The sequence below is a fragment of the Xiphophorus hellerii genome, chromosome 1, assembly GCF_003331165.1.
Source record: "Xiphophorus hellerii strain 12219 chromosome 1, Xiphophorus_hellerii-4.1, whole genome shotgun sequence".
Lineage (NCBI taxonomy): Eukaryota > Metazoa > Chordata > Actinopteri > Cyprinodontiformes > Poeciliidae > Xiphophorus > Xiphophorus hellerii.
Window position 1 is genome coordinate 25,528,850 of NC_045672.1, and position 23,352 is coordinate 25,552,201.

General features: G+C 39.0%; 1 protein-coding gene across 1 annotated transcript; it reads left to right on the plus strand.

The window, feature by feature from the left end:
- On the plus strand, positions 1-23,321 carry gpkow (G patch domain and KOW motifs). The gene is made up of 11 exons (XM_032546326.1): positions 1-204; positions 334-494; positions 572-717; positions 14,203-14,309; positions 17,633-17,837; positions 18,577-18,709; positions 19,503-19,668; positions 20,324-20,444; positions 21,888-21,957; positions 22,940-23,025; positions 23,114-23,321. The coding sequence occupies exons 1-11, from the start codon at positions 29-31 to the stop codon at positions 23,240-23,242; spliced, it is 1,500 nt and encodes a 499-aa protein (XP_032402217.1). The 5' UTR covers positions 1-28; the 3' UTR covers positions 23,243-23,321.
- The last annotated feature ends 31 nt before the right edge of the window (positions 23,322-23,352 follow it).

Consider the following 23,352-nt stretch of genomic DNA (forward strand, 5'->3'; position numbering starts at 1 on the left):
TTCTCATTCGTTTCCTCTACAAACAAAAATGGCGTCGCACGGAGAAGATACGGTTGCTAGCAAAGCTGCTATTTCAGATGAGCAGGCAGAGAGAAAAACAGCGGCAGTGTCGTTTGGTTTCACTAAAACTGTTAATAAATTTAAACCAACTGCTCGAGTTGAAAAAGATTTTTTGACCGGAATTGACAGGAATGAATTGCAGAGGTGCGCTCGTTGTGCTAATGCTACTATTAAGCCGACACCGTAACGGTTACGCTTGAAATGTGACGTTACTTGGTAATCTGAGGACATCATTTAACTAAATGATCTTTTCTAATTCGTGTATTCTTGCAGTTCAAAACCAACCGAGAAGCCCAAAGAGCTCATCATCCCCCTGATCCAGAAGAACCGCTGGAGCCGAGCGGGGCAGCGCGGGGAAGGAAACGGGAAGCCGGAGGCAGCGGAGCGGGATGGGGATTCTGTGGAGTCTCAGGCTGTGAAAGAGCTGATCGAAGGTGTGGATGGGAGGAAGACATCTTGGTGGACAATGAATAAGAGCATCAGTCTCCTCATGAGTCTCTTCTGCTTTTAGATTCACGAAGGCAGCTTGAACTGTGGGAGAATGGGCCTCAGACAGAGGGGAGCCTCAACCTCTCCATCCCGCTGCTAATGCAAAACAAAGTGCCAGACGGCTTTGAGGATGGAGACCTTGTCAAGGTGGACCTGCGGCCTGAATCTGTGAGTAGGGGAAAGTGGTAAAGGTGACCTACTATACTTCCTTGAACAGGTTAGGATCGGTCTATGTCCTATACAAAACAAAATCAATATTAGATCTTGAGGTTTTAATCTGATTTGAGCTCCTTTCAGAATGAGCTGTTTTAGGACCTCTTGTCACTTTAAATCTAAATAAACTGCTGTTTACACTCGCATGTGAAAATAGCTGTAAACAATTGTAAGTCTTTGGAAAGCAGAAGTAGAGGCTCCTGCACAACCAACAAGGGTACAGCAAGTGGCTTCTGATCGATAAGTCAACAACAGAACACTTAATTTTTCTAGCAGCCACTAGTAGCAGTTTCTAGTAGTGGTAAAACCAGCTGACCAAAGGTGTTGGGGTTGCTAGGTGACAGACAGTAACTGCTGATTTGTGATCTTAAATTTGGGAGCATTTTGAAAAGGCTCATTTTCTAGAAACCAAAAAACCCCTGAAACGGCTTAGTGGTTTTATTTCTAAGCATTTGTTTTGTTTTTAGTAGCAGATGAGACGCAAATGGAAGCAAAACATGAATTGCTCATAATAGATCCCCTTTAAAATTGGTTCTAAAGTTTTTGAAGTAATGGATTAAGGAGAAGTATGGAATATTGTATTACAATATATTGTGGTTTCAGATGTTATTTTGTGTCCCTTTGTGTAGATCTGGTTTCCATCCATCCTCTGGAAATTTTGAGTCCTGAAAAGTGTGGCATTTAGACATAAACAATTTGTTAGACCCTGACTACATGACCTATGACCCTGATATTCTATTTAAAATTGATCTATTGATGCGATTGTGTGAATCGATACATGTTGTAGTCAGTAATAGAAAAACCTGTTGCTGTTACCAGACGGTTTGAAAGCAGCTTGTTGCTTTTATGCGTTTATTCTCAGACTTATAATTCTTTTGCTTAAAAATCCCAACTTGTAAGATGTTTGTGTAACACTCGCTATGTGTTTACAGTTAATGAACTCGTAATAAAAACCAGAGCTAGGTTCGGCTACTGGAGTAGTGAGAAGTGTATTTTGAATTAATGACCACAGACCCAAAAAATTTAGTTAAAAACAGCCGGCTTATTATTTGTCGAAAGAACAATAAAAGAATAAACAACAACAATGTTACACAATTAACACAAAATGACACAAATTCCAAAAAAATATAATAGTTTCCAGTTTCTTTCAGAATATTTTATAAATCTAAATTAAGGATACTATTTATTTTACCTAGGTTATAGTTCTATTTAAGCTCTAGTTAATACTATTTATCTGTTTTAATTTACAGTTTGTTCTAATCTGTTTAATCTATTTTAGTTCTTTGGTGTTTCCCTTAAGGAGTAAAAAAAACAATAACAGCAAAACAACAACACAGCAGAACAATTCAGCAAGGACAGGTCAAACTGTGCTTCAGATTGATGTCTTGTTTCCTCCGATGATCCAACAGTTAATTCTGTTTCAGTGACCCACTGCTAATGCGCACAACAACATAGGCAGGTCATACCAAGTTGCGGGGTTGGCAATGTCCAGCAGAAGGCGTAGCTCCTACTAGATGGTCATTAAGCTCCCGGGTTGGCTCGCCATCTCGTTCTCCTTAGGAAGATCCAATTCGGTGATGATCCGAGACTCCTTAGTCCAAATCCCAGCCGAACGTAAGAAAATAAAAAAACAGCAACAACAAAAAAAAAAAAAGCCTGTTGCCAACAAAGAGCGACAGTTAGCAACAGTTAGCTCCTCTGCTGATAAGCCGTTAAATTTCTGTTGACAAGAGCGGCTGTTGGCTTCAGCGAATCAGCTGTTACTCCTGCTGACTTTCAGTTGGCTTGCTGTTAGCACCAAGAGCAACAGCCAACGCCTCCGCTGATCAACCTCCGCTTCAGCTTTCCATTTAAATTAAATAATGTTTACATTATCTAAAAAAAACAAAAGAACAAAATACACTTCCAACTCACCAAGTCCAGTTCCACAACACACAAAAGATGATCCCGAACACAGTCAGGGTGAGGAAAAAAAATAATGCGAAAAGCTCCTTTTCAAGAAATAAGACAAAACAAAACAAAAACTCGTCTTAGACAGCAAGTCAGCTACGAGTAGTCAATTTCTCTTATCTGTCTCTCTTTTTTCTTCTTTTTTTTTTCCCAGCACAATCCCGTTTGCTTCTGCGCTCTCTGCTTGCTTTACGCTCTCTGCTTCTTCTCTCTCTCTCACGTCAGAGAGCGCAGCAACCCGATTGGCTGAATTTAGTCACATGGATTACACATAAATGTAACCCTTCAGAATAAGAGAGTTCGCTTGACAAAGCAAAACTGGTTTATACAGTTTCTCTAATCAATTAAAATATCAAAAAAAATCAAAATACAGCAATTTTATTGTCTCTAATTGTTGCTCTTTTTATGTATATATATATATTTTTAACAATTTTAAGATCGATTAATTCCCTATTTATTCTCCTATTTATTTATTTCCTATTTATCTAATTTACTATTATTTTTATGAAGAGGCTATTTCAACCTGGGTTACACCCTCCCCACTTAAATCTATGCAAGTCCCTTTTGCATACTATCCAAATTAAACTAACTGGACCTCAGGGATTTCAATAGAACTTGTGACAGCTTCACTTAAACTTTGGAACAGGGATTGAACTACACTGACAAGAGGGTTCCCTAATTTGGGGTAGGTTAAGAATTTTGGTTTTGTTTTCTGTCGGGAAGGTCTTTTAGCAGCTTGCTCTGTCTCAGTGTCATGTCCTTTGTCCTCACTGGTCATAGGTTCGGTCTCATTCACTTCAGTCTGAGTCACTTCCATAGTATTATCTTGACTAAGGTCTGAAGCATTTCCCATCTCATCAAGGTGAGTTTCTGGTAACCTGACTATTTTAGGTTCAGATACACTCAGTGTTTCCACCGAGTTGTCCATTTCAGGTAAGTTGTCCATTTTTTTTATATTGTTGTCTGCTGACACATTATCAGATAATGTGTTTTGTTCTGGGACATGAGTATGGTCTGATTTAAGCTGCTCAACAACAGGTTTCAGATAAGTTTTAGAAGGAACGACAACCTTGTATTCTTCAACCACCCTAGAAATTTCTTGCAGAGGGCCGGGAGTGTTATACAAAGGATAGTTGTCTTCCTCCTCTGAGTTGTACTCAATTTCAGGTTCATCATAATCAGTAGTGTGGTATTGGCGTGTTTTTGGGCGGCTGGAATTCTCCCGGACCACAGCAGGATTCTCAGGGACAGCTGGCAAGAACCCACAAGGTAACAAAAGGTCTCTGTGGAGAGTTCTGGTCGGACCATCCTGGTTCTCAGGTTTAACTGTATATACAGGTAAGTTGTCTTTTTGATTTACAACTACGTGGACAACGGATTCCCACCTGTCTGATAACTTGTGTTTACCCCTAATCCTAACATTCCTTACCAACACACGATCACCAACATCCAAGACAGATTCGGTTACATGTTGGTCATATCTGATTTTGTTCCGTTCAGCCACTTTAGCAGCATTTTTACTAGCCAGTTGGTAACTCTCTCGAAGGTGAGATTTTAGAGCTTGGACATACTGCGAGTGGGATTGTTGCTGGCGATGACTCAAAGTAACATTAAAAGCAAGGTCTATGGGTAATCTAGGCTGCCTACCAAACATTAACTCGTATGGTGTAAACCCAGTACTTTCATGTTTGGTACAGTTGTACGCATGTACGAGGGGCTTCACGAAGTCACGCCAATGTTTTTTGTTCTCATCGGTGAGTGTACCCAGCATGTTTAATAAGGTTCTATTGAATCTCTCTACTGGGTTTCCCCTGGGGTGGTAGGGTGATGTTCTGACTTTCTGTATTCCGGCTAGGTTACATAGCTCTTTAATAGTTTTTGATTCAAAGTCTGCTCCTTGATCGCTGTGCAATTTTTCTGGAAAGCCATAGTGGATGATAAAGTTTTCCCACAGGGCTTTTGCTACAGTACGAGCCTTTTGGTTCGGTGTAGGAATTGCTACAGCATACTTTGTAAAGAAATCAGTGATAACAAGGACATCTTTAGTATTGCTGCGATCTGGTTCGATTGTCAAAAAGTCAATGCACAGTAACTCGAGAGGTCTGGTTACTTGAATGTTTACTAGAGGCGCTGCCTTCTCTGGCAGAGTCTTTCTGCAAACACACCGGCTACAGGTTTTGATTTTTTTATCAATATCTGAGGCCATTTTTGGCCAGAAAAATCTGGTTCGGATCAAATCAAGGGTTCGGTCAAAGCCAAAATGACCCATGTCATCATGGAGGCTTTTCAATACCATAGATCTGAGGCTTTCAGGGAGAATAAGTTGATACTGGATTTCTTCACCTACTTGCCTTTTTCTGTACAAAATCCCATTCTGCAGCTCAAGTTTGCTCAGCTCACGCAGAAAGATGGAAAGTTGTGGAATTTCTTCTCGCACCACAGGAGATGGTGTTTCACCTGTTTCCAGCTGATGTATGATTTCATTGATAGCAGGATCGCTTCTTTGACTTTGACTCAATTCTTCTTCTGACATGCTTGGGATGACAGGAAAAACGCTGCACTGATCAAAACTGTCAGGGACCGCGCTAGCGGTCATAGACAGAGATGTTACAAGGGGACAGGTAAGATCATAAAGATCTGAATCAAAAGACTGAAATACTAGATGTTTTTCACAGATTGCATTTACAGCACAAGTAGGAACATGAGTGAAAGGATCTGTGCCAGGTAAGTGATGTTGTACAAATTGGCGAATTCGCTCCTGTTCTTTCAGGGAGACGAGATCATTTACTGGTTCAGGATGTGGGCGGCGAGACAAACCGTCTGCATCCGTATTCTGTTTTCCAGCTCTATACCGAAGCTGAAACTCAAATGACGATAAAGCAGATAACCAGCGATAACTTGTTGCATCTAACTTAGCGGTGGTTAAAATATAAGTTAGAGGATTGCTGTCAGTTATCACTGTGAAAGGACTACCATACAAGTAGTCACAAAACTTTTCCGTTACCGCCCACTTGAGGGCAAGAAACTCAAGTTTGTGAGCAGGGTACCGGCTTTCGCTTCTCGATAAGCCTCTGCTCGCGTATGCGATAACGCGCATCTCTCCCTCTTGTTCCTGATACAGAGCTGCTCCTAGTCCAGTTGTACTGGCATCTGTATGTAATACATACTGTAACTTGGGATCGGCAAAGCCCAACACTGGAGCAGTAGTTAGTTTGTGTATTATTGTTTCAAATGCTCGTTGACAGCTCTCTGTCCATCTCTCCCCAAAAGGAGATTTTGGCTGAAAGTACTGGTCACGGTTTAGCCGAAAGCTACTTTTCTTGCGCAGAGAGGGATATCCTGCAGTTAAGTTAGTAAGGGGTTTAACGATTTTGGAGAAATCTTTAACAAACCGTCTATAATACCCCGCAAAACCTAAGAAGGAACGGAGTTCTTTTAGGTTTGTAGGGCTTGGCCAAGTTGTTAAAGCAGCAACCTTTTCAGGGTCTGTTTCAACACCGCGCTGAGAGACTATGTGCCCCAAATACCTCACAGATGTCTGGAAGAACTTACACTTCTCAAGTGATAGTTTTAGACCATATTCTTGGAGACGATTGAGCACATTGAGAAGACGTGTTTCATGTTGTTCAAGGGTTTCTGAAAAAACTATAAGGTCGTCCAAAAAGACCAAGACTTCCTTAAGGTTTATGTCGCCCATACACCTCTCCATCAGCCGTTGAAACGTGCTAGGAGCATTAGTTACACCCTGCGGCATACGGTTAAATTCGAAAAATCCCAGTGGGCACACAAAAGCTGTCTTGTGCTTATCTGCCTCCTCAACTTCCACCTGGTAATAACCACTTTTGAGGTCCAGGACCGAAAACCATTTCGACCCACTAAGGGCTGAAAAAGTTTCTTCCAGATTAGGAAGTGCATAAGCATCTTTGATTGTGTTCTGGTTTAGCTTTCGATAATCGACGCAAAGTCGTACATCTCCATTTTTCTTCCTTACTACCACGATGGGTGAGGAAAAAGCTGACTCGGATTCACGGATTACCCCTGCCTCTAACAGTTCCTGCAAATGACGACGTACAGCATCGACGTCTTGTGGTCGTATTGGGCGAGGCCTGTGTTTAAAAGAGGTCTGATCGCTCAGTTTGATCTGGTGCTTTACTTTATTAGTACATCCAAAATCAGTATCATGCTGCGCGAAAACCTCTGGCATAGCATTCAACTTCTGCATAATTCGCTCTTTCCATTCAGCAGGGGCTGGGGAATCTGCAAAGTTTAAATTAAGCTCAGCAGGCTGTGGACTAGAAGTTTGGTTTGACTCATCAGAGATATGAGAATGGGACAAAATCTCCTGCATAGCATGAATTTCAGCAATGACGCTGTTTCTAGGAATAGCTATGTCATGTTTACTTTCATTTCGCAGGACCACAGGAAGCTTATGCGATCGGTTCTCAGGAAGGGTGAGTAAACAGTTAGTGACCAAAACACCACCTGGTAAGGAAGATGTATTGGGGGGCTCAACTACAATCCACTTATCTGGAGTGTCAACTTTCACATGAACTGACCCCTCCAAGACTTTACTTTGGCCTGCAGGAATGATTTCAGGCTCATTTCCTGACAGTCTGACAAGACCAAGATTGCTGGTCTCTTTCTGCCTGTGTCTCTTTTGTAACACGCTCAGCACCACTCTGTAATTATAAGGAAGGGTACTGGAATCTGTGTTAGTGAGAGAAAAACTTTCAAAGAGAAGGTCAAGGGTATTAGTGCCAATCAAGAGAGAAGATTGGACACTGGAGCGCGTGTTGGGAACAACCAACGCAAGAGAAGACACGATAATTTCATGTCCAAAACTGTTTTTTGGAAATGTGATATCAATACAAATATAGCCTGAATATGGAATATTCTGACCATTTGCGGCTTCAACTTCAAGAAGGTCGTGTATGGAATGGATCTCCAAATGTGAGAGATAACTATCATAAAACGACTGTGATACGGTTGTCACTTGTGACCCGGTGTCAAGAAGGCAATTACAAGCCTGCCCATTAATTAGCACCTCAGCAGTGTACTTGGCTCCAACTAGGCCTTTGGGTAACTTCACTTTGGCTGATTTGTTGTGATGGAAACGTTTCCTGTTTTTTCTTGAATGTTTAGTGGGACTGGTTTCACTAACAGCACCCATTTGTCCCGCAATGAGGGCCTCCTCTAGTTTAAAGACTGTGTTTGTTTGTTCTGTTCGTCCCAAAGTAACTGCTTTGCTTTTAACTGCTTCCTCTTATCAGCTACAAGGGACGGGTTTGATTCATTGGAGCAAGCTGAAACAATATGGCCATCTTCACCACATCGAAAGCAATACCAAGGCTTCGGCCTACTCTTTACAGTTTGGACTGCCGCGGTTTGTTCAGGTGCTCTAGGCTTAGTTTGTGTCTTAGCTTTAGGTGCACTAGCATTTTTCTTAATAGAATTTGGTGGTTTTAGTTTAGCCAAATGACTCTGCAGCTCAGTAATTTGTGCTTTTAGTTCTGCGATCAGATCACTTTGGGGAACCACAGGTTGAACTACTTTTTGGGGTTTCAATCTTGTCAGCTGACTCTGCATCTGGGTTATCTGGGTTTGCATCTCAGTGAGATTGTCTTGCACTGTGGGTTCAAAAAGGTCAGAAGTTGCAGTAATAGTGTGGGAGGCTACTTTTGGTCTAGTAGCAGCAAAGTGTTTTTTCATTCTACTCTCTTTTGCACTATGCTTGTCTTCTTCAATTCTCAACTGCAACAGCAGCTCAGTGAATGAAGGGGGTTCATTTCTTTTTCTTTCAAGCTGGAGCTCTGCTAGTAAGGCATTGTCCCAACATCCACGGCAGAACTGACGCAGAAGGTGTCGGTCTGCTTCAGTGGGGACTGCTCCGCCTCTGCTCAAAGCTTTAGAGAGGACTGTCTGCAAGCGATGAAGGTAATGTGATGCTTTTTCACCAGGGTCTTGGAGGGTGTTGAGAAATTTGGCAAAAAGCTCATCACCATCTTCTACTGTGCCAAAAGCTGAATTTAACAGTTCAAGATAAGCTGATGGTAATGCTGTAGGGCCCAAGGGTTTTACTACATCGGATGCAGGTGGCATCAGACTGTCTAAAATCTTTCTTGAGCATTGCAAGACAGATACATCTGGATCCTTAAGTATGAGCTCAACACTGTTGCGCCATGTATCAAAATCAGCCTCGTGACTAGGACAAGGTAATTTGCCTGAAAACTGCCTCAGACGAAAAGAGGCACTCACCTGTGAGACTGGGGCTTCACTTCGCACTATATGCTCTACAATTACTTTTTGCACCTCAGGGTGAGTGACAAGGTTCTGTGATAAGTTGGAGGCTAGATTGAGTCGAGGTTGATTAACTGAGTCAGAGCTGCTTAGAGTAGTTTTAGACTGCTCTGCATTTTTATTTTGAAAAAGTTGGAAATTTTCTTGGGTTGGTCTGGCAACTGGGTTCATTAACTCACTTTGTGTTTCGAGAGTGAAACTCTCAGTTTCAGGTGTCTCAGAGCTGCCTGTGACTGATTGAGAGCATTTGGACAGATGCTCATGCAGGACAGCTTCAAAGGATTTTCCACCTAATTTAGCAATTTCTTGTAGCTCACAAAAAAAAACGGTGGGTGGCTCTGTCTGTGACGTCAGACACGTACTCACTGGACAGGGCTCTGATTTGATAAGAGACTTTGGTTGAGCTCTCAAACATGTAAGGGAGTAAGGGTTCAAGTGCTGTCAAGGCAGATCCACTCTCATACTCCACAATGGCATTTTGGTGGTAAGAGGACTGCGAGTCATCTACTTTTAGGATTCTCCTTATCTTCCCATACTTGTTAAGGAAATCTAAGACATCCTCATCAGCCTCCGTATCGGCAATACCACTGACAATGACCGAGTTCGGGACTTTGACGTTTTCTCTGTTGACTATTTCCATATTTTCTGTTCTTGCTGAACTTGGCTTTTTTTTTTTTTTTTTTTTTTTTTTTTTTTTTGATCAGGGTCAGAAATAAATTTTATGCTTCTATTTCCTACTCCTGGCTGGCTCGCCACTTTCTGTAACACTCGCTATGTGTTTACAGTTAATGAACTCGTAATAAAAACCAGAGCTAGGTTCGGCTACTGGAGTAGTGAGAAGTGTATTTTGAATTAATGACCACAGACCCAAAAAATTTAGTTAAAAACAGCCGGCTTATTATTTGTCGAAAGAACAATAAAAGAATAAACAACAACAATGTTACACAATTAACACAAAATGACACAAATTCCAAAAAAATATAATAGTTTCCAGTTTCTTTCAGAATATTTTATAAATCTAAATTAAGGATACTATTTATTTTACCTAGGTTATAGTTCTATTTAAGCTCTAGTTAATACTATTTATCTGTTTTAATTTACAGTTTGTTCTAATCTGTTTAATCTATTTTAGTTCTTTGGTGTTTCCCTTAAGGAGTAAAAAAAACAATAACAGCAAAACAACAACACAGCAGAACAATTCAGCAAGGACAGGTCAAACTGTGCTTCAGATTGATGTCTTGTTTCCTCCGATGATCCAACAGTTAATTCTGTTTCAGTGACCCACTGCTAATGCGCACAACAACATAGGCAGGTCATACCAAGTTGCGGGGTTGGCAATGTCCAGCAGAAGGCGTAGCTCCTACTAGATGGTCATTAAGCTCCCGGGTTGGCTCGCCATCTCGTTCTCCTTAGGAAGATCCAATTCGGTGATGATCCGAGACTCCTTAGTCCAAATCCCAGCCGAACGTAAGAAAATAAAAAAACAGCAACAACAAAAAAAAAAAAGCCTGTTGCCAACAAAGAGCGACAGTTAGCAACAGTTAGCTCCTCTGCTGATAAGCCGTTAAATTTCTGTTGACAAGAGCGGCTGTTGGCTTCAGCGAATCAGCTGTTACTCCTGCTGACTTTCAGTTGGCTTGCTGTTAGCACCAAGAGCAACAGCCAACGCCTCCGCTGATCAACCTCCGCTTCAGCTTTCCATTTAAATTAAATAATGTTTACATTATCTAAAAAAAACAAAAGAACAAAATACACTTCCAACTCACCAAGTCCAGTTCCACAACACACAAAAGATGATCCCGAACACAGTCAGGGTGAGGAAAAAAAATAATGCGAAAAGCTCCTTTTCAAGAAATAAGACAAAACAAAACAAAAACTCGTCTTAGACAGCAAGTCAGCTACGAGTAGTCAATTTCTCTTATCTGTCTCTCTTTTTTCTTCTTTTTTTTTTCCCAGCACAATCCCGTTTGCTTCTGCGCTCTCTGCTTGCTTTACGCTCTCTGCTTCTTCTCTCTCTCTCACGTCAGAGAGCGCAGCAACCCGATTGGCTGAATTTAGTCACATGGATTACACATAAATGTAACCCTTCAGAATAAGAGAGTTCGCTTGACAAAGCAAAACTGGTTTATACAGTTTCTCTAATCAATTAAAATATCAAAAAAAATCAAAATACAGCAATTTTATTGTCTCTAATTGTTGCTCTTTTTATGTATATATATATATTTTTAACAATTTTAAGATCGATTAATTCCCTATTTATTCTCCTATTTATTTATTTCCTATTTATCTAATTTACTATTATTTTTATGAAGAGGCTATTTCAACCTGGGTTACATTTGGCAATAAGACAAAATAGAAGCTCATCACTTCAGGGTCTCATGAACAAGAAGGAGCAGCAGCTCCTCCACTCTATCTGCAAGGCTCAGTCCAGACACATTAAGCAAGAAGATCATTTCAGCCACTTGTAATCAGGATCTTGTTCTTTCATTCATGATCCATATTTTATGACCACATGGTGAGTTGAAGCGCTAAATTGAGAGCTTCGCCTTTCCATCTCTGTTGTTTTCTCCCTGCGACGGAGCCGAGCAGTGAGTGCTTTCTGCATACCCAGAGTTTCAATCGGTTTGTCAGTCGGTGCTTGAAATGATTGAAAATGCTTGAATTTCTATTAGGTGTTTTCCAGGTTTGGAAAGTGCTTGATTTCGGTATAAAGTCTTTGAAAGTTCTTGATACTCAAACTGCATAGTTTTGTATAAAGTGCAATCAAAGGTTTGATTAAAAACCTAAATTTAGAGAACATTATTTACAGTTCAAACAAGATATTTTCACACACCTAATAAAAAGACTTTTTTTCTCTCACTGCCTGAAGTTAAATGAAACCAAACATTTGTTTCAGTTAAAATTACCAAAATTATTTCTATTTGCTAAATGCCAGAAAACGTAGCGAGAGCATTTTTTAGTAACTTTCTTTGTATATTGAGATAAAGCATTGAATCTGAGCAAGAAGTTCATTTACCTGAACACAATTTGTTTCGTTTCAGTGTAACAAATATGTATTATTCCAAGTTTATCAATGACTCATTGATCTGTGTTAATTGAATTTAAAGGTTGTCTGATATTTTATACTTTTTTTGGTTAAATTAGTGTGTAAGCAAGACATTTCAAATCATAAAATATTGTTATATTTTGATTCATTTTGTCCATGCTATAGAATATCAATATTACTATCTCAATACATTATTGTTAACAGTAATAAATATTATTAAGGCTGCACTGATTGCAGTTTTCTGGTTGATTGCTGATTACCAATTTTGGACGATACCAGGTTGTTTTTTTTTGTCTGAAATTTTGCTAAATAAAGCAAGAAAGTTGTTGAGTTGGCAGCAGTGGAGTGACTATTCTTAACTGAATGCGTGAAGACATGACCCGGTGGGCCGGTTCTGTCAGTCAAACGTCTCTCACTGCAGAGCAGAAGAGGACAGTGGCTGATTTTTAGATCTTTGCTGAGGTAGATAAGATCTGTGGATAAGATCAGCTTCACATGTAAGAGATCATCAAACTCCCAAAATTAAGGAAATTGTCACCAATAAATTGTTGCACCCCTAAATATTATCATGTAATTGTGAATGTAAACTGCCTTTTAGTTCATTTTTATAGCTTTTACCCTCAAAGTGCTGGAAAAGTTTGAAATCTTACCTTAAAAGTGCATGAAAAATTCTTAATTTCGTTGATTAAAGTTTCCTCAAACCATATAAAAATATGATATGAACATCACAATACAATCTCTGATTCAGGGGTTTATTTTAGCATGAATTTCCTGACAGTACAGAATGTCGACTGGCAGCTGAAATTTGAGTGTGTGAAAGTGCTGAGTGGCCTGACATGGCTGCATGTGTATACAGTTGCACAGATGACTGTCAGTACAGCACGGCTTCAGTAGCAGACGGGCGTCAGCGTTCTCCCCAGAGACATGAGGGCAGCCAATCACATCTCTCTGTTTGTTTTCATAAGAGGCCTGGCGTGTCTCCTCAGTATGTGCTCAGTCACATCCCGTCTGAGCGGCAGGACGCCCGAGTCACGGCGGCCCCGGGCGCGTTTTGATGTCAGGGTGGGCTGCCTGCAGGAAAACCTCCGGAGTCTGAGTGTGACGGCCCGGGGCCAAACGGCTGAGTAAGAGCCACGTTACAAGCTGCTTCTCTCTCTCAGCAGCTGCTGTTTCAGAACTCCAAAGTTTCCATCCATCCATCCATTTTCTAACACATGGGGTCAGGAAGGTGCTGGTGCCTATCTCCAGCGAACGTTTCGGGCGAGAGGAGGGGTCACCCTGAACAGGTCGTCAGTTTGTCGCAGGGCAACACAGAGACACACAACACATACACTCACACCTAGGGAGAATTTAGAGACAGACAGTCATGTTTTTGGACTGTGGGACAACATGCAAGACCCCGGGCCGGGAATCGAACCCAGGACCTTGCAAGACAACAGTGCTACCAACTGCGCCGCTGTGCAGCCCCCCCAATAATTTCCCAATTAGGGATGAACCGATCAGCTTTTTTCAGCTCCGATACCAATATCTGAGGTTTAGGGCCGACCACAGTACCTGACAACTGAAACAAAAGTAGCAAAACTTCAACAACTACAAGTAAACAGTAGTCGTCCAAGAAATTACTCAAGAGTAAAAAAGTCTGTTGAAGTACTGAGTAACTGATCAAATTATCAAACATTTAATATTTAAAAATTACATTATCAGATGGATCAAAATATAAAGTTAAGTGGAAATCTTATTTTAAAATGACAATAATTTATGTAATTAACAAAAAATAACAAAATCAGGCAAAATAATTTTTCCAAATCAGTTTCTTTCAATAAAAAAAACCTTTGAAACTTTAACAGAAACTGCAGGTGTGTGTCTGAGCCTGGTGAAATTTTGGTTAAAACATGTTTGTTTTTCATTCAGTTGGTAGAAAATCCAGACAATTTACTCAAGAGCAGAATTACTTCTTAATAAAATTACTCAAGTAAAAGTAAAAAGCACAGTGTGGTAAAAATACTCCTAAAAGTAAACTTTTTCTAAGAAGTTACTCACGTAGATGTAACGAGTTGCTACCCATTTCTAATTGGTATTAAAGCCTTCATGAGCACGGTGTTGATTTGTCTGTTTAATTCTTAGTTTTTATTTGTTTTTTATTTTAGTCGACGGAGGCAGACTATGAGAGCGTTCCTGTTGAGGCTTATGGACTCGCTATGCTGAAAGGAATGGGCTGGAAGAAAGAAGAGGGAATCGGACGGACATTTAAACAGTAAGTGACAGATTTACTGTTTCTGCCTTCTGTAATAACAAAAGTCTAACACTTTTTAAAAATCTCACAATCTTGTTTGGATATATAGTTTATAACCATAACTGCTGCCATTCTTGCACAACCATCTGCTCTGTTTTTCTCATTTCTAAATAACATCTATGTTTTCTGCACCAATATACTGTATTGCAGGGTTTCCCCAGCGTATCATAAGCCTGGCGGGCCACCAGGCTTTCTTTTGCCCCCACCAGGCCAAGCATTGCTTATTTATTTAAGTCTTTTTAAAATGTTTGCATTTTTTAAAATCAAATCAAATTTTATTTGTATAGCACATTTCAGCAGCAAGGCATTTCAAAGTGCTTTACATCATATCAAACACAGAAACACAATGCAACATAGAATCAACAATCAAAACACGACATTAAGTCAGGTTCCATCAATAAATTTGGAATTGATTACGTTTCAAATTACAATCCTAAACAGGTGGGTTTTTAGTCGAGTTTGCATCCATAGAAGGTTTACCTGTTACACTCCTACTGTGTATTATGGATTAGATGCTATAGTTGGTGTTAAGGTATTAATCTTCCAATCTTTCAATAACATATAATTATCAAGGGATGTTTTCAAATTTCCTGTCAACATTAAACATTTTTTAACTCGGAAACACGACGAGCCGCTGGATGAATGACTTCCCAACCACTGGACTTAGCAAGTTTTCTGGGGAAACCTTGTATTGTAAATAGTCAGTATTTAGTTTTTAAATGCAAATTATGTACATTTTTGAAAAATTGATGCCACTCATTTTAAATCTTGTGTCCAATCTGTCTTATTTATGTTATTGTTTTTAATCTTGTTTTTTTTCTATCACTTTAACACTTTTATGTCTGTTGCTGCCGTTTGAAAGGCTGTTTCTATTCTTCTACTCATTTAAAACTATTTGGGTGTTTAAAATGACTCCACATCCATCCGCCAGTTCATACCAATGTTTTGTTTTTGTATACCACCATATAATTCTGTTTTCTATCTAAAAACAAACCATTTTAACCTTTTAATCTCTGCATATCAGTTTATTCTTCATTGTAAAGTAATTTCATGACTTGCAGAGAAGTTCTTTATTTTTATCTTTTTTCTCTTTCTTTTATTTTGTTTCTAGTCATATTTTGGGTCATGAATAGATTCATAAAATATGACGCCTAATTAAATCAAAAGTTATCTTTTATATATTTAAAACACAGTTGGCATCATTGTGCAGGCTAATCTTCCTCCTGCATTGTACCACGTGCAGCACATGTGTCAAACCCGAGGCCTGGGGGCCAAATCTGGCCCGCCGTAGCTTTTTATTTGGCCCTCTAGACTCCAGACTACATCAATAAATCACTCCAGTTTTTCAACAAATCTGCAAAACTCACAAAAATCAACAGACTCACATTTTTTTCTGATTTTTACTGCAGTTCTTTCTCAAAAATGGCCAAAACGTTGAGTTTAAGTGAGTGCTGTCGCAGCCTCACTTGATGTCAACTTACATAGCCTGATAGTGGTCGATACGGCGATTAATAAAAGTCACATTTTGCATCATACGTGAGTGTAAATAGCATAAAAATGCCTTACAAATATTTATAAATTAGCCCCACAAAATTTTGGATTTTAATTGCAAAAAATCAATCACAAAATCCTGGATGGACTGGTCAGCGTGAAAAGGTTTTAAGGAACACTGAATGCGGAAACAAACATGTATTTATTAATATTTTAAAAGTTTATTGGTTTCATCAATACATTCTGGTGTAACCGGCCCTTTAAGAACATTCAGATTTTTGATATGACCCAAAATGAGTCTGACCCCCTGACCTGCAGCATACAGGTGCAGTCTTTTGATCTGATAGATTTTTTTCTTTCTTTTTGCTGCAGAGTTTTGCTGTTCAGACTGTATTTTATTTTATTTATTTATTTTGTTAGCGGTCTTCCGGATGGCAGCACTGATTTCACAAAAACCTGCAGAAATTATGGTTTTAATGACCAAATTACTCGCGCTCTGATCACTAATAAACCTCCGTACCAACGTTAATGCTGATTTATGATCAGTTTGTGTATTTTAGTTTTCTGGTGCTGGTTTGTGTTTGTATTTATAGATGTAGCAACAAACGGCGTTCTCTCTGGATGCCTGACGCGGTTCTGGAGCGCTGGCAGAGATTTGCTCCACACCCGTCTCTATTTTTATTGCCGCTGCCTCGGGGCTCGACGATCACAGCCATCCAGTCGTTTATTTTCTTCTGTTTTGTTTTTTTTCTCTCCTTCCAGATTTGTTTCTGGTTTCTCTAAATCTACTAAGGATTTTTTTCAGGGCATTTAATCAAATTCTTTTGTTTTCCTACCTTAATTTAGCTTACTTATAATTAATTGGTTCTTTACATACAAAGGCCTGTCACAATAACTAATTTTACTAGACACTAAATTGTCCCAGAAGTTACGTTGATAAACGATAATATTGTTGTTTTGAGACAATTTTCAGTTAATATAATAGTAATGGCATAATAATGCAAGAACACAATAAACTTTAAACTCAAATTAACATTTAACGCTGGAAATGGAAGACATTTTAAATATCCAAAATAAATAAACAAAACAACTAATAAAATTATAAAGTCTCTGTAAATAAAATTTTCCTTAAAAAAGGAGCCAGTTGAGACCAAATCACCAGATTGAAAACTTTTGTTATCCAGTTTTTGGTAGAAAGAGAGAAAAGAAAAAAACAATTGAGCTCATTTTAATTCATGATGCGATTAATGGATATTTTGATTATTGTGACAGGCATATTTTCAAGCAATATGGCGTAATAATACAAGAACCCAGTACCAAAGATCACTAAACTTTAAAATTTAATGAACATTTGTCCAAAATAAATAAACAAAACAACAGAAACAACAAATAAAATTAATTATGAAGTCTCTATAAACAAAATGATCCTTCAAAAAAAAGGGCTGGTTGAGACCAAATTACCAGACTGGAGATTTTTGTTTTCTAATTTTTGGTATTAGTTGTTTAATTTTTTATGCGTTTATTTGATTTATTGCTTATTGCGACAGGCCTGGCCTTACATGTTACACAATCTTCCTTAAATCTCAAAAATCTACATTTTATTTTATTTTATTTTCTCGCAACAATTTTATCACTCCACAGATCACTGTGTTTCTTAATTTAAAAAAATAAAACCACAAATTGAGATCTGACAAACTCAAACTGTGAAAACGAAGCGGCGTCTCCCTGTAGCCTGATTTAAATCCTGCGCATGTCCAGGTCTTTGTTCATTGATCTAATGCTTTCGCCCACAGAGACGTGAAGCCAATCGAACACCAGCTCCGTCCTAAAGGCCTGGGCCTCGGCGCCGATCGATCGGCCATAAAGGATCTGGAGCCCAGCAAGCGCCAGCGTCCGCCGAAGCCGGGCGAGGAGCAAACCAAGCAGGAGGAGCTGGCGATGGTTCCTGGAGGCTGCGTTCTGGTGGGATCCGGGGCCCACAAGGACCTTTACGGCAAAGTAAAACTCGTTGCACCGATTGCAGTTTTCTGAGAAATCCTGACCTGCTGGTTCCGATTTTGGACGATAAAATAATTTTTTGCTTGAAATGGTGATAAATTTAGAAAGTCGTGAAGTTGGCAACAGTGGGGTGACGATTGTTAACAGCAAATGTGCAGACATGACCTGGTGAGCCGGTCTGTCAGTAAAACGTCTCTAACAGGAGAGCAGAAGAAGACAGCGGCTGATTTCTAGATCTTTGCTGAGCTAGATAAGATCAGCTTCACATGTAAGTATCGGCTGATCGCTGATCTCCCAAATTTAACCCTTCCAAACCGAACGTAGTGGCGACGATCCAACCAAATTTGCAGTACCGTAATTCCACCACACTTTGCTCTGTCTGAAAAATTCCAACTGCTTCTGAAAGGAGAGACGTTGCGCTTTCCAGCCAATATCGGGTTATTACGGTAATTTCCATCCCGCCGTTGCAGGAAGTGAAATTAATCTGAAGGTCACTTTTAACTACTAAATATTGAAAGTTCCAGTTGTTATGGATAAATGGGCAAATATATTTACTCACAGGACATTTAAAGAACTTTGTACAATTAAAATGAGCAAAAATATTCAGGCAGCGATTTGAAACTTAGGACTCAAAGGGTTAAGGAAATCGGCGCCAATAAATCAGTGCAATCCTGAACGCATCTCTGGCCGTCTAATTCACATAAAACATGTCTGATGAGTTTTTGTTTCTGTGTGGCAGATTGAAGGCGTAGACGCAGACAACGCTCGAGTCGTGGTAAAGCTCGCCATCGGCGGAAAGACGGTGACGCTCAGCCAGTACGGAGTTAAACTGGTCGGGACGAAAGAATACGAGAAAAACAGCAAAGACCTCAGTGAGTATTCGATGTCAAATTTATTCATGTATCACTTTTAAAAACAGGTTAAAAACGGCACCAGAGCTACTAAGACAATAGAATAAGATGATGAAAAGAGAAGAGAAATCATAATAAAAAATAATAAGTAAATACAATACAAATAAAATATCACAACAGAAAAGTTACAGTATGAGGCCTCAATTAAATGCTAATGGGAACAGTGTCACTGTTTACTCGTTTTATTATTATTATTATTTTAAAAGAATCTTTAAAATATCACTGCAGATGCATCACAATAATAAAACAATACTGTTTTCAGGAAATCAAATGTAAAAAAAGTAAAACGTTTACCAGCTTATGGCTACTGAAAAACTAGAACTAATTTTCCTAGACGGTGAACATCAGGGCCAAAATTGTCGTCCTCAATTAAAAACACAAAATTATTATATATTCTTATATATTCAAAATTATTCTTTTCCTGCACAGTAATAAATAATACATGTGATATTTTACGTTTTGCGTAATGTTGACATTTATTTAACTTTTATGACTTATTTTCCATTTTTAAAGTCTGTAAAATGTTTTAATTTATTCCCAGCAACAAAAGTAAGAATTTCTTTTACAACTTTTACTTTGAAGAAACGTAGATAATAAGAGTTAATACATTTAATTTCCCTTTGGGATCAATAAAGTCTTTTTGAATTGAATTGTTAGGCTTGTTCTTTAATCACAGCAGGAATAAATTCATCCTGCAGAGCGATGTTATTCTAATTTATTGAGATCTAATGGTTCTGTCCGACCCAACTCACAGGCCGGCTCAGTAAGGCCCACAAAGACAAGGAGAAGGAGAAGGAGCGACAGAGACTTGAGGAGAAAGAAAAGAGCAGCAGTAGTGACAAAGTCAAACACAAGTCATCTGAAAGGGAGGAAGGCAAAGACGAGAGGAAGAGGAAACACAGAGAATCAAGTCAAGACAGGTACGTTTTCACTTTAAATCATCTCGTTCAGTTTCCGTGAAGGAGACCTATTATGATTCCTTGAACAGGCCAGCATGTTACAAAACATCTTCATTACATTTTTTGCATAAAATCATCCTTAGATAATGAGATTGTAGTCGTTTACACTCCCAAGTGAAAATGGCTGCAGATGCAGCCGTACATCTTTGAGAAGCATTAGTAGAGCCTCCTGCACGACCAGTAGCAATGCAGCAAACGGTTCCTGGATGGTGAGTCAACAACAAAACACTTGCCTTTTCCAGCAGCCATTGTACAGCGCATGGAGCGGTAAAACCAGCTGACCAAACGAGCTCAGCTCAGGCTGCTTGGTAACGGGCGGAGTTCCGCTGGGGGTTGCTAAGTAATGGGCAGAGTTCCGCTGGGGTTGCTAGGTAACAGTGGAACTGCTGAGGTCACCTGCTGATCTGTAGGTTTTTGAAACGTCTCATTTTCCAGAGCCCAAAAAATATCAATTTACTGCCAAAAATGTCTGTCGGTTTTTTTAAGGACTGTTTTTAAAAGCATTTGAGACCCAAATAAAAATACAAAAACACGTCAGATGTGAATTTTGCTCAATAGGTCACCGTTAAATCCTTGATTAGCTGTTTTCTTTGGTGTTTTTTTTGTTCCTGTGCAGAGATAAGCCACCAGTGAAAGAAGCGCGGCAGGCTTCAGCTCCTCCCTCCTGGCTCCAGAGGGACCTGAAAGTCCGCTTCATAGACAAGGCGTTTAAAGGCGGCCGGTACTACAACTCAAAGGTAGCGAAGCCTCGGCTGCTTTTCTCTGTTTCACTCAAACTCAGCTCAATGCTGTGAAGTTGAAGCTGAGAACATGATTATTGACTCTGTCACTGGCTTCCCACTTAAGGTTCTTTGCTGCTCACCGTAGCAGCTTTGCTAACAAATCCAGACGTAATCAACCTTATTTACACAGACTTTAAAGAGAATCAATGTTTTATACCACTAAATATGGTCTTACTTCTTCTGTTAAACTAGAAGACTAGAAGTTTAACTGTATTTACACAAAAAACAGCAGAAATCAACAATTATTTCTACTTCTGCTGCAAAAACAAAATAACATCTTGATTATCACAGCTTCAACATGGAAATCTGACAGTTTTGCCTTGATTGACTGTTTATTTGCAGTTCAGATACAAACATCATTAGAGGCATCAAAATGAAGAAATACCACCTATAAATACATCAACAATTAACATGTACTTTGATGTTATTTCTGTTGAACTCGATATAAAAACCCCATTAAGATTAGCAGGAGAGCTGCTAATCTTAATGGGAGTTATTGAGTTATTGATTTAGAATAAAAACACTTTTGACGGTAAATATGTTTAATCCAAGAACGTTTAAAGTATTTCTAATATTGCATAAAAACAAGTGGCTAAATAAAAAAATTGTAAAATGTGCCAATTTTCTTTCTTATTGCCAAAGTGTTTTCATCCTAAATGTTTAATCCATATACCCTTAAGTCCATTTTGGCTTAATTAATTCTCTGAATGTGTTTTTCTTTTCAATAACTGTCCTTTTTTTAAATTAATTAAGTGCAATTACTGAATTAGTTGACGATTATTTAATAATCAATTGTGATTAATCGTCTCATGATTAGCAGCATATTATTTGATGAATAAATATTAATGAGTGTGTAATTATTTCCCTTTCTGATTTAATCTAAGCCACATCTAAAGCATTTTTCTTCCGTTTTTTGTTTCAGAAAGCTTAGAATAGAAAATCTGAATCCAACAAATTCAGAGAAAATATGAAAATATAAAATGTCTGGTCAGTGCATCTTGAATAATGTTTTCTGCAGCATTTACGTTTTATAATTTGGATTTTGTGTGAAGATTTAAGCAAAAATGTAGCATAAACAGCCATTTAAATTAGCTTTAAGTCAACAGGATATTATACATTCTGCAATTTGTCATTATGTTCTTTATAGTGTTAGTAAGGCTATCTGCTGAGGTAACCAGCATGCAGTCTGCTGCCGACACAATCCTTATGGCTTAATATATAAATAAATAAAAAACAACTGTCACACTGATGGCGTTGAGTTTTTGCACCATGACTATCTGGGTTTTAGGCAATTGGAAATATTTCCCAACTGTTGATCCTTTAAACTAAAACCTTTATTTGTTGTTTAATCCCAGTAAATTCAGGATTGTTTTTGAACTCGGTCTCACTTCCCTTCAGATGCGAGTGGAGGATGTCCTGACGCCGTTTACCTGCGTGTGTCGAACTGAAGAGGGAAGACTGCTAGACGGTGAGTCAGCCGTGAAATCTCTCGCTCGTTTTGTGTAAGTTTGCACTCGGGCGTTCCCTGTGGGCAAAATGTGTTTATCTGTTTATGCAGCATCAAAATAAAGCTGCTATTACTCAGCCGATTTAGTTTAATTCATTACGGATGTCTTGTGGTTAAAACAGCCTCAGTCTCCAGTTAGACCTCAGTATGAACCATGTTTACCTTTTAGGAAGAGTTTTAAAATTGTTAGTAGTGTTAGAAAATGTAAAAGCTACAAATTTGGTTTCCAAATGTAGCATGACAAATTTGACATGTGTAAACACTCACAGTTAAAACATCGTTTCCATTTTCTTAGGTTGCGTTAGCGGGAAAAATGACTCTTGGTGTTTTACCAAAAACAAAACAAAAAGCGCTAAAATCTGACGCTACTCCATTTTTGTTTACATTTCCTGAAGAAGGAAGTTACGCTCATTTCTTCTTCAGAGATTTTTGTCATTTCCTTCTGTTGTTCTTGTTGCAGCGCCACCACAGGCGAGGAGGGGAACAGGTTTTTTAAATAGTTTGGATCATTTGACTCGCTGCAATCAAACCACAACCGCTGAAAATGTAACAAATGTTAGAAGTTTTTCACTCCTCTGATTTAAGCACACTGTGCTTGTATCATTTTTCTTTTGAACTACCATTAGCAAAAGTATTCATACCCTCTCCACAAGCAAATTAGATCCACACTTTTCAGATTTCTCCTTACACTACGCAATTATTTGTTACTTTTTGTTGGTCTGTCACATAAAATCCTACACTTACTGAGCTTCTAATGTCATTTTCTAGCTGTCACCTCTAAATATTTTGTCGGTATGAAGTAAAAATAATCAGCAGCCTCCAGCCTTCATGAAAAAGCAGCAGAATAATGATCGGCGACTGGATGATCAGTCCGCTCCTGACTGCTGCTATGGAAACGGCCGCTCTAAATTACGTTAGCGATTAACCCGTCTCTCTGTGGCAGATGTGAAGCAGAACATGCTGGAAACCATCGTCCCAAAAGGAGAGTACGACGCTGTGATGGTGGTTCTGGGCGAGCACAGAGGACAGGTGAGCAGTGGGTTTCGTTTTTATCTGGTCTGGATGTGACTGATTGATTGATTGCTGCTAATCGCCGGCTCTTCGTTTGTCGGATCAGGTCGGCCGTATTCTTCAGCGGGATAAGAACAAATGCAGAGCGATGGTGCAGCTCGACAGATACGAGGAAAAATTATTCACTCTGGATTATGACTCCATTTGTCACTATGTGGGAGCCACAGACGACTGATCTCTGTCTTCCTGTAATGTTCAGATGTAACCTTTAAATCATGTAATGTTTTTTAATAAAAATATATTTAAAAAATTCACATCTGGACTTGTTTGTTCGGGTGATGTTAT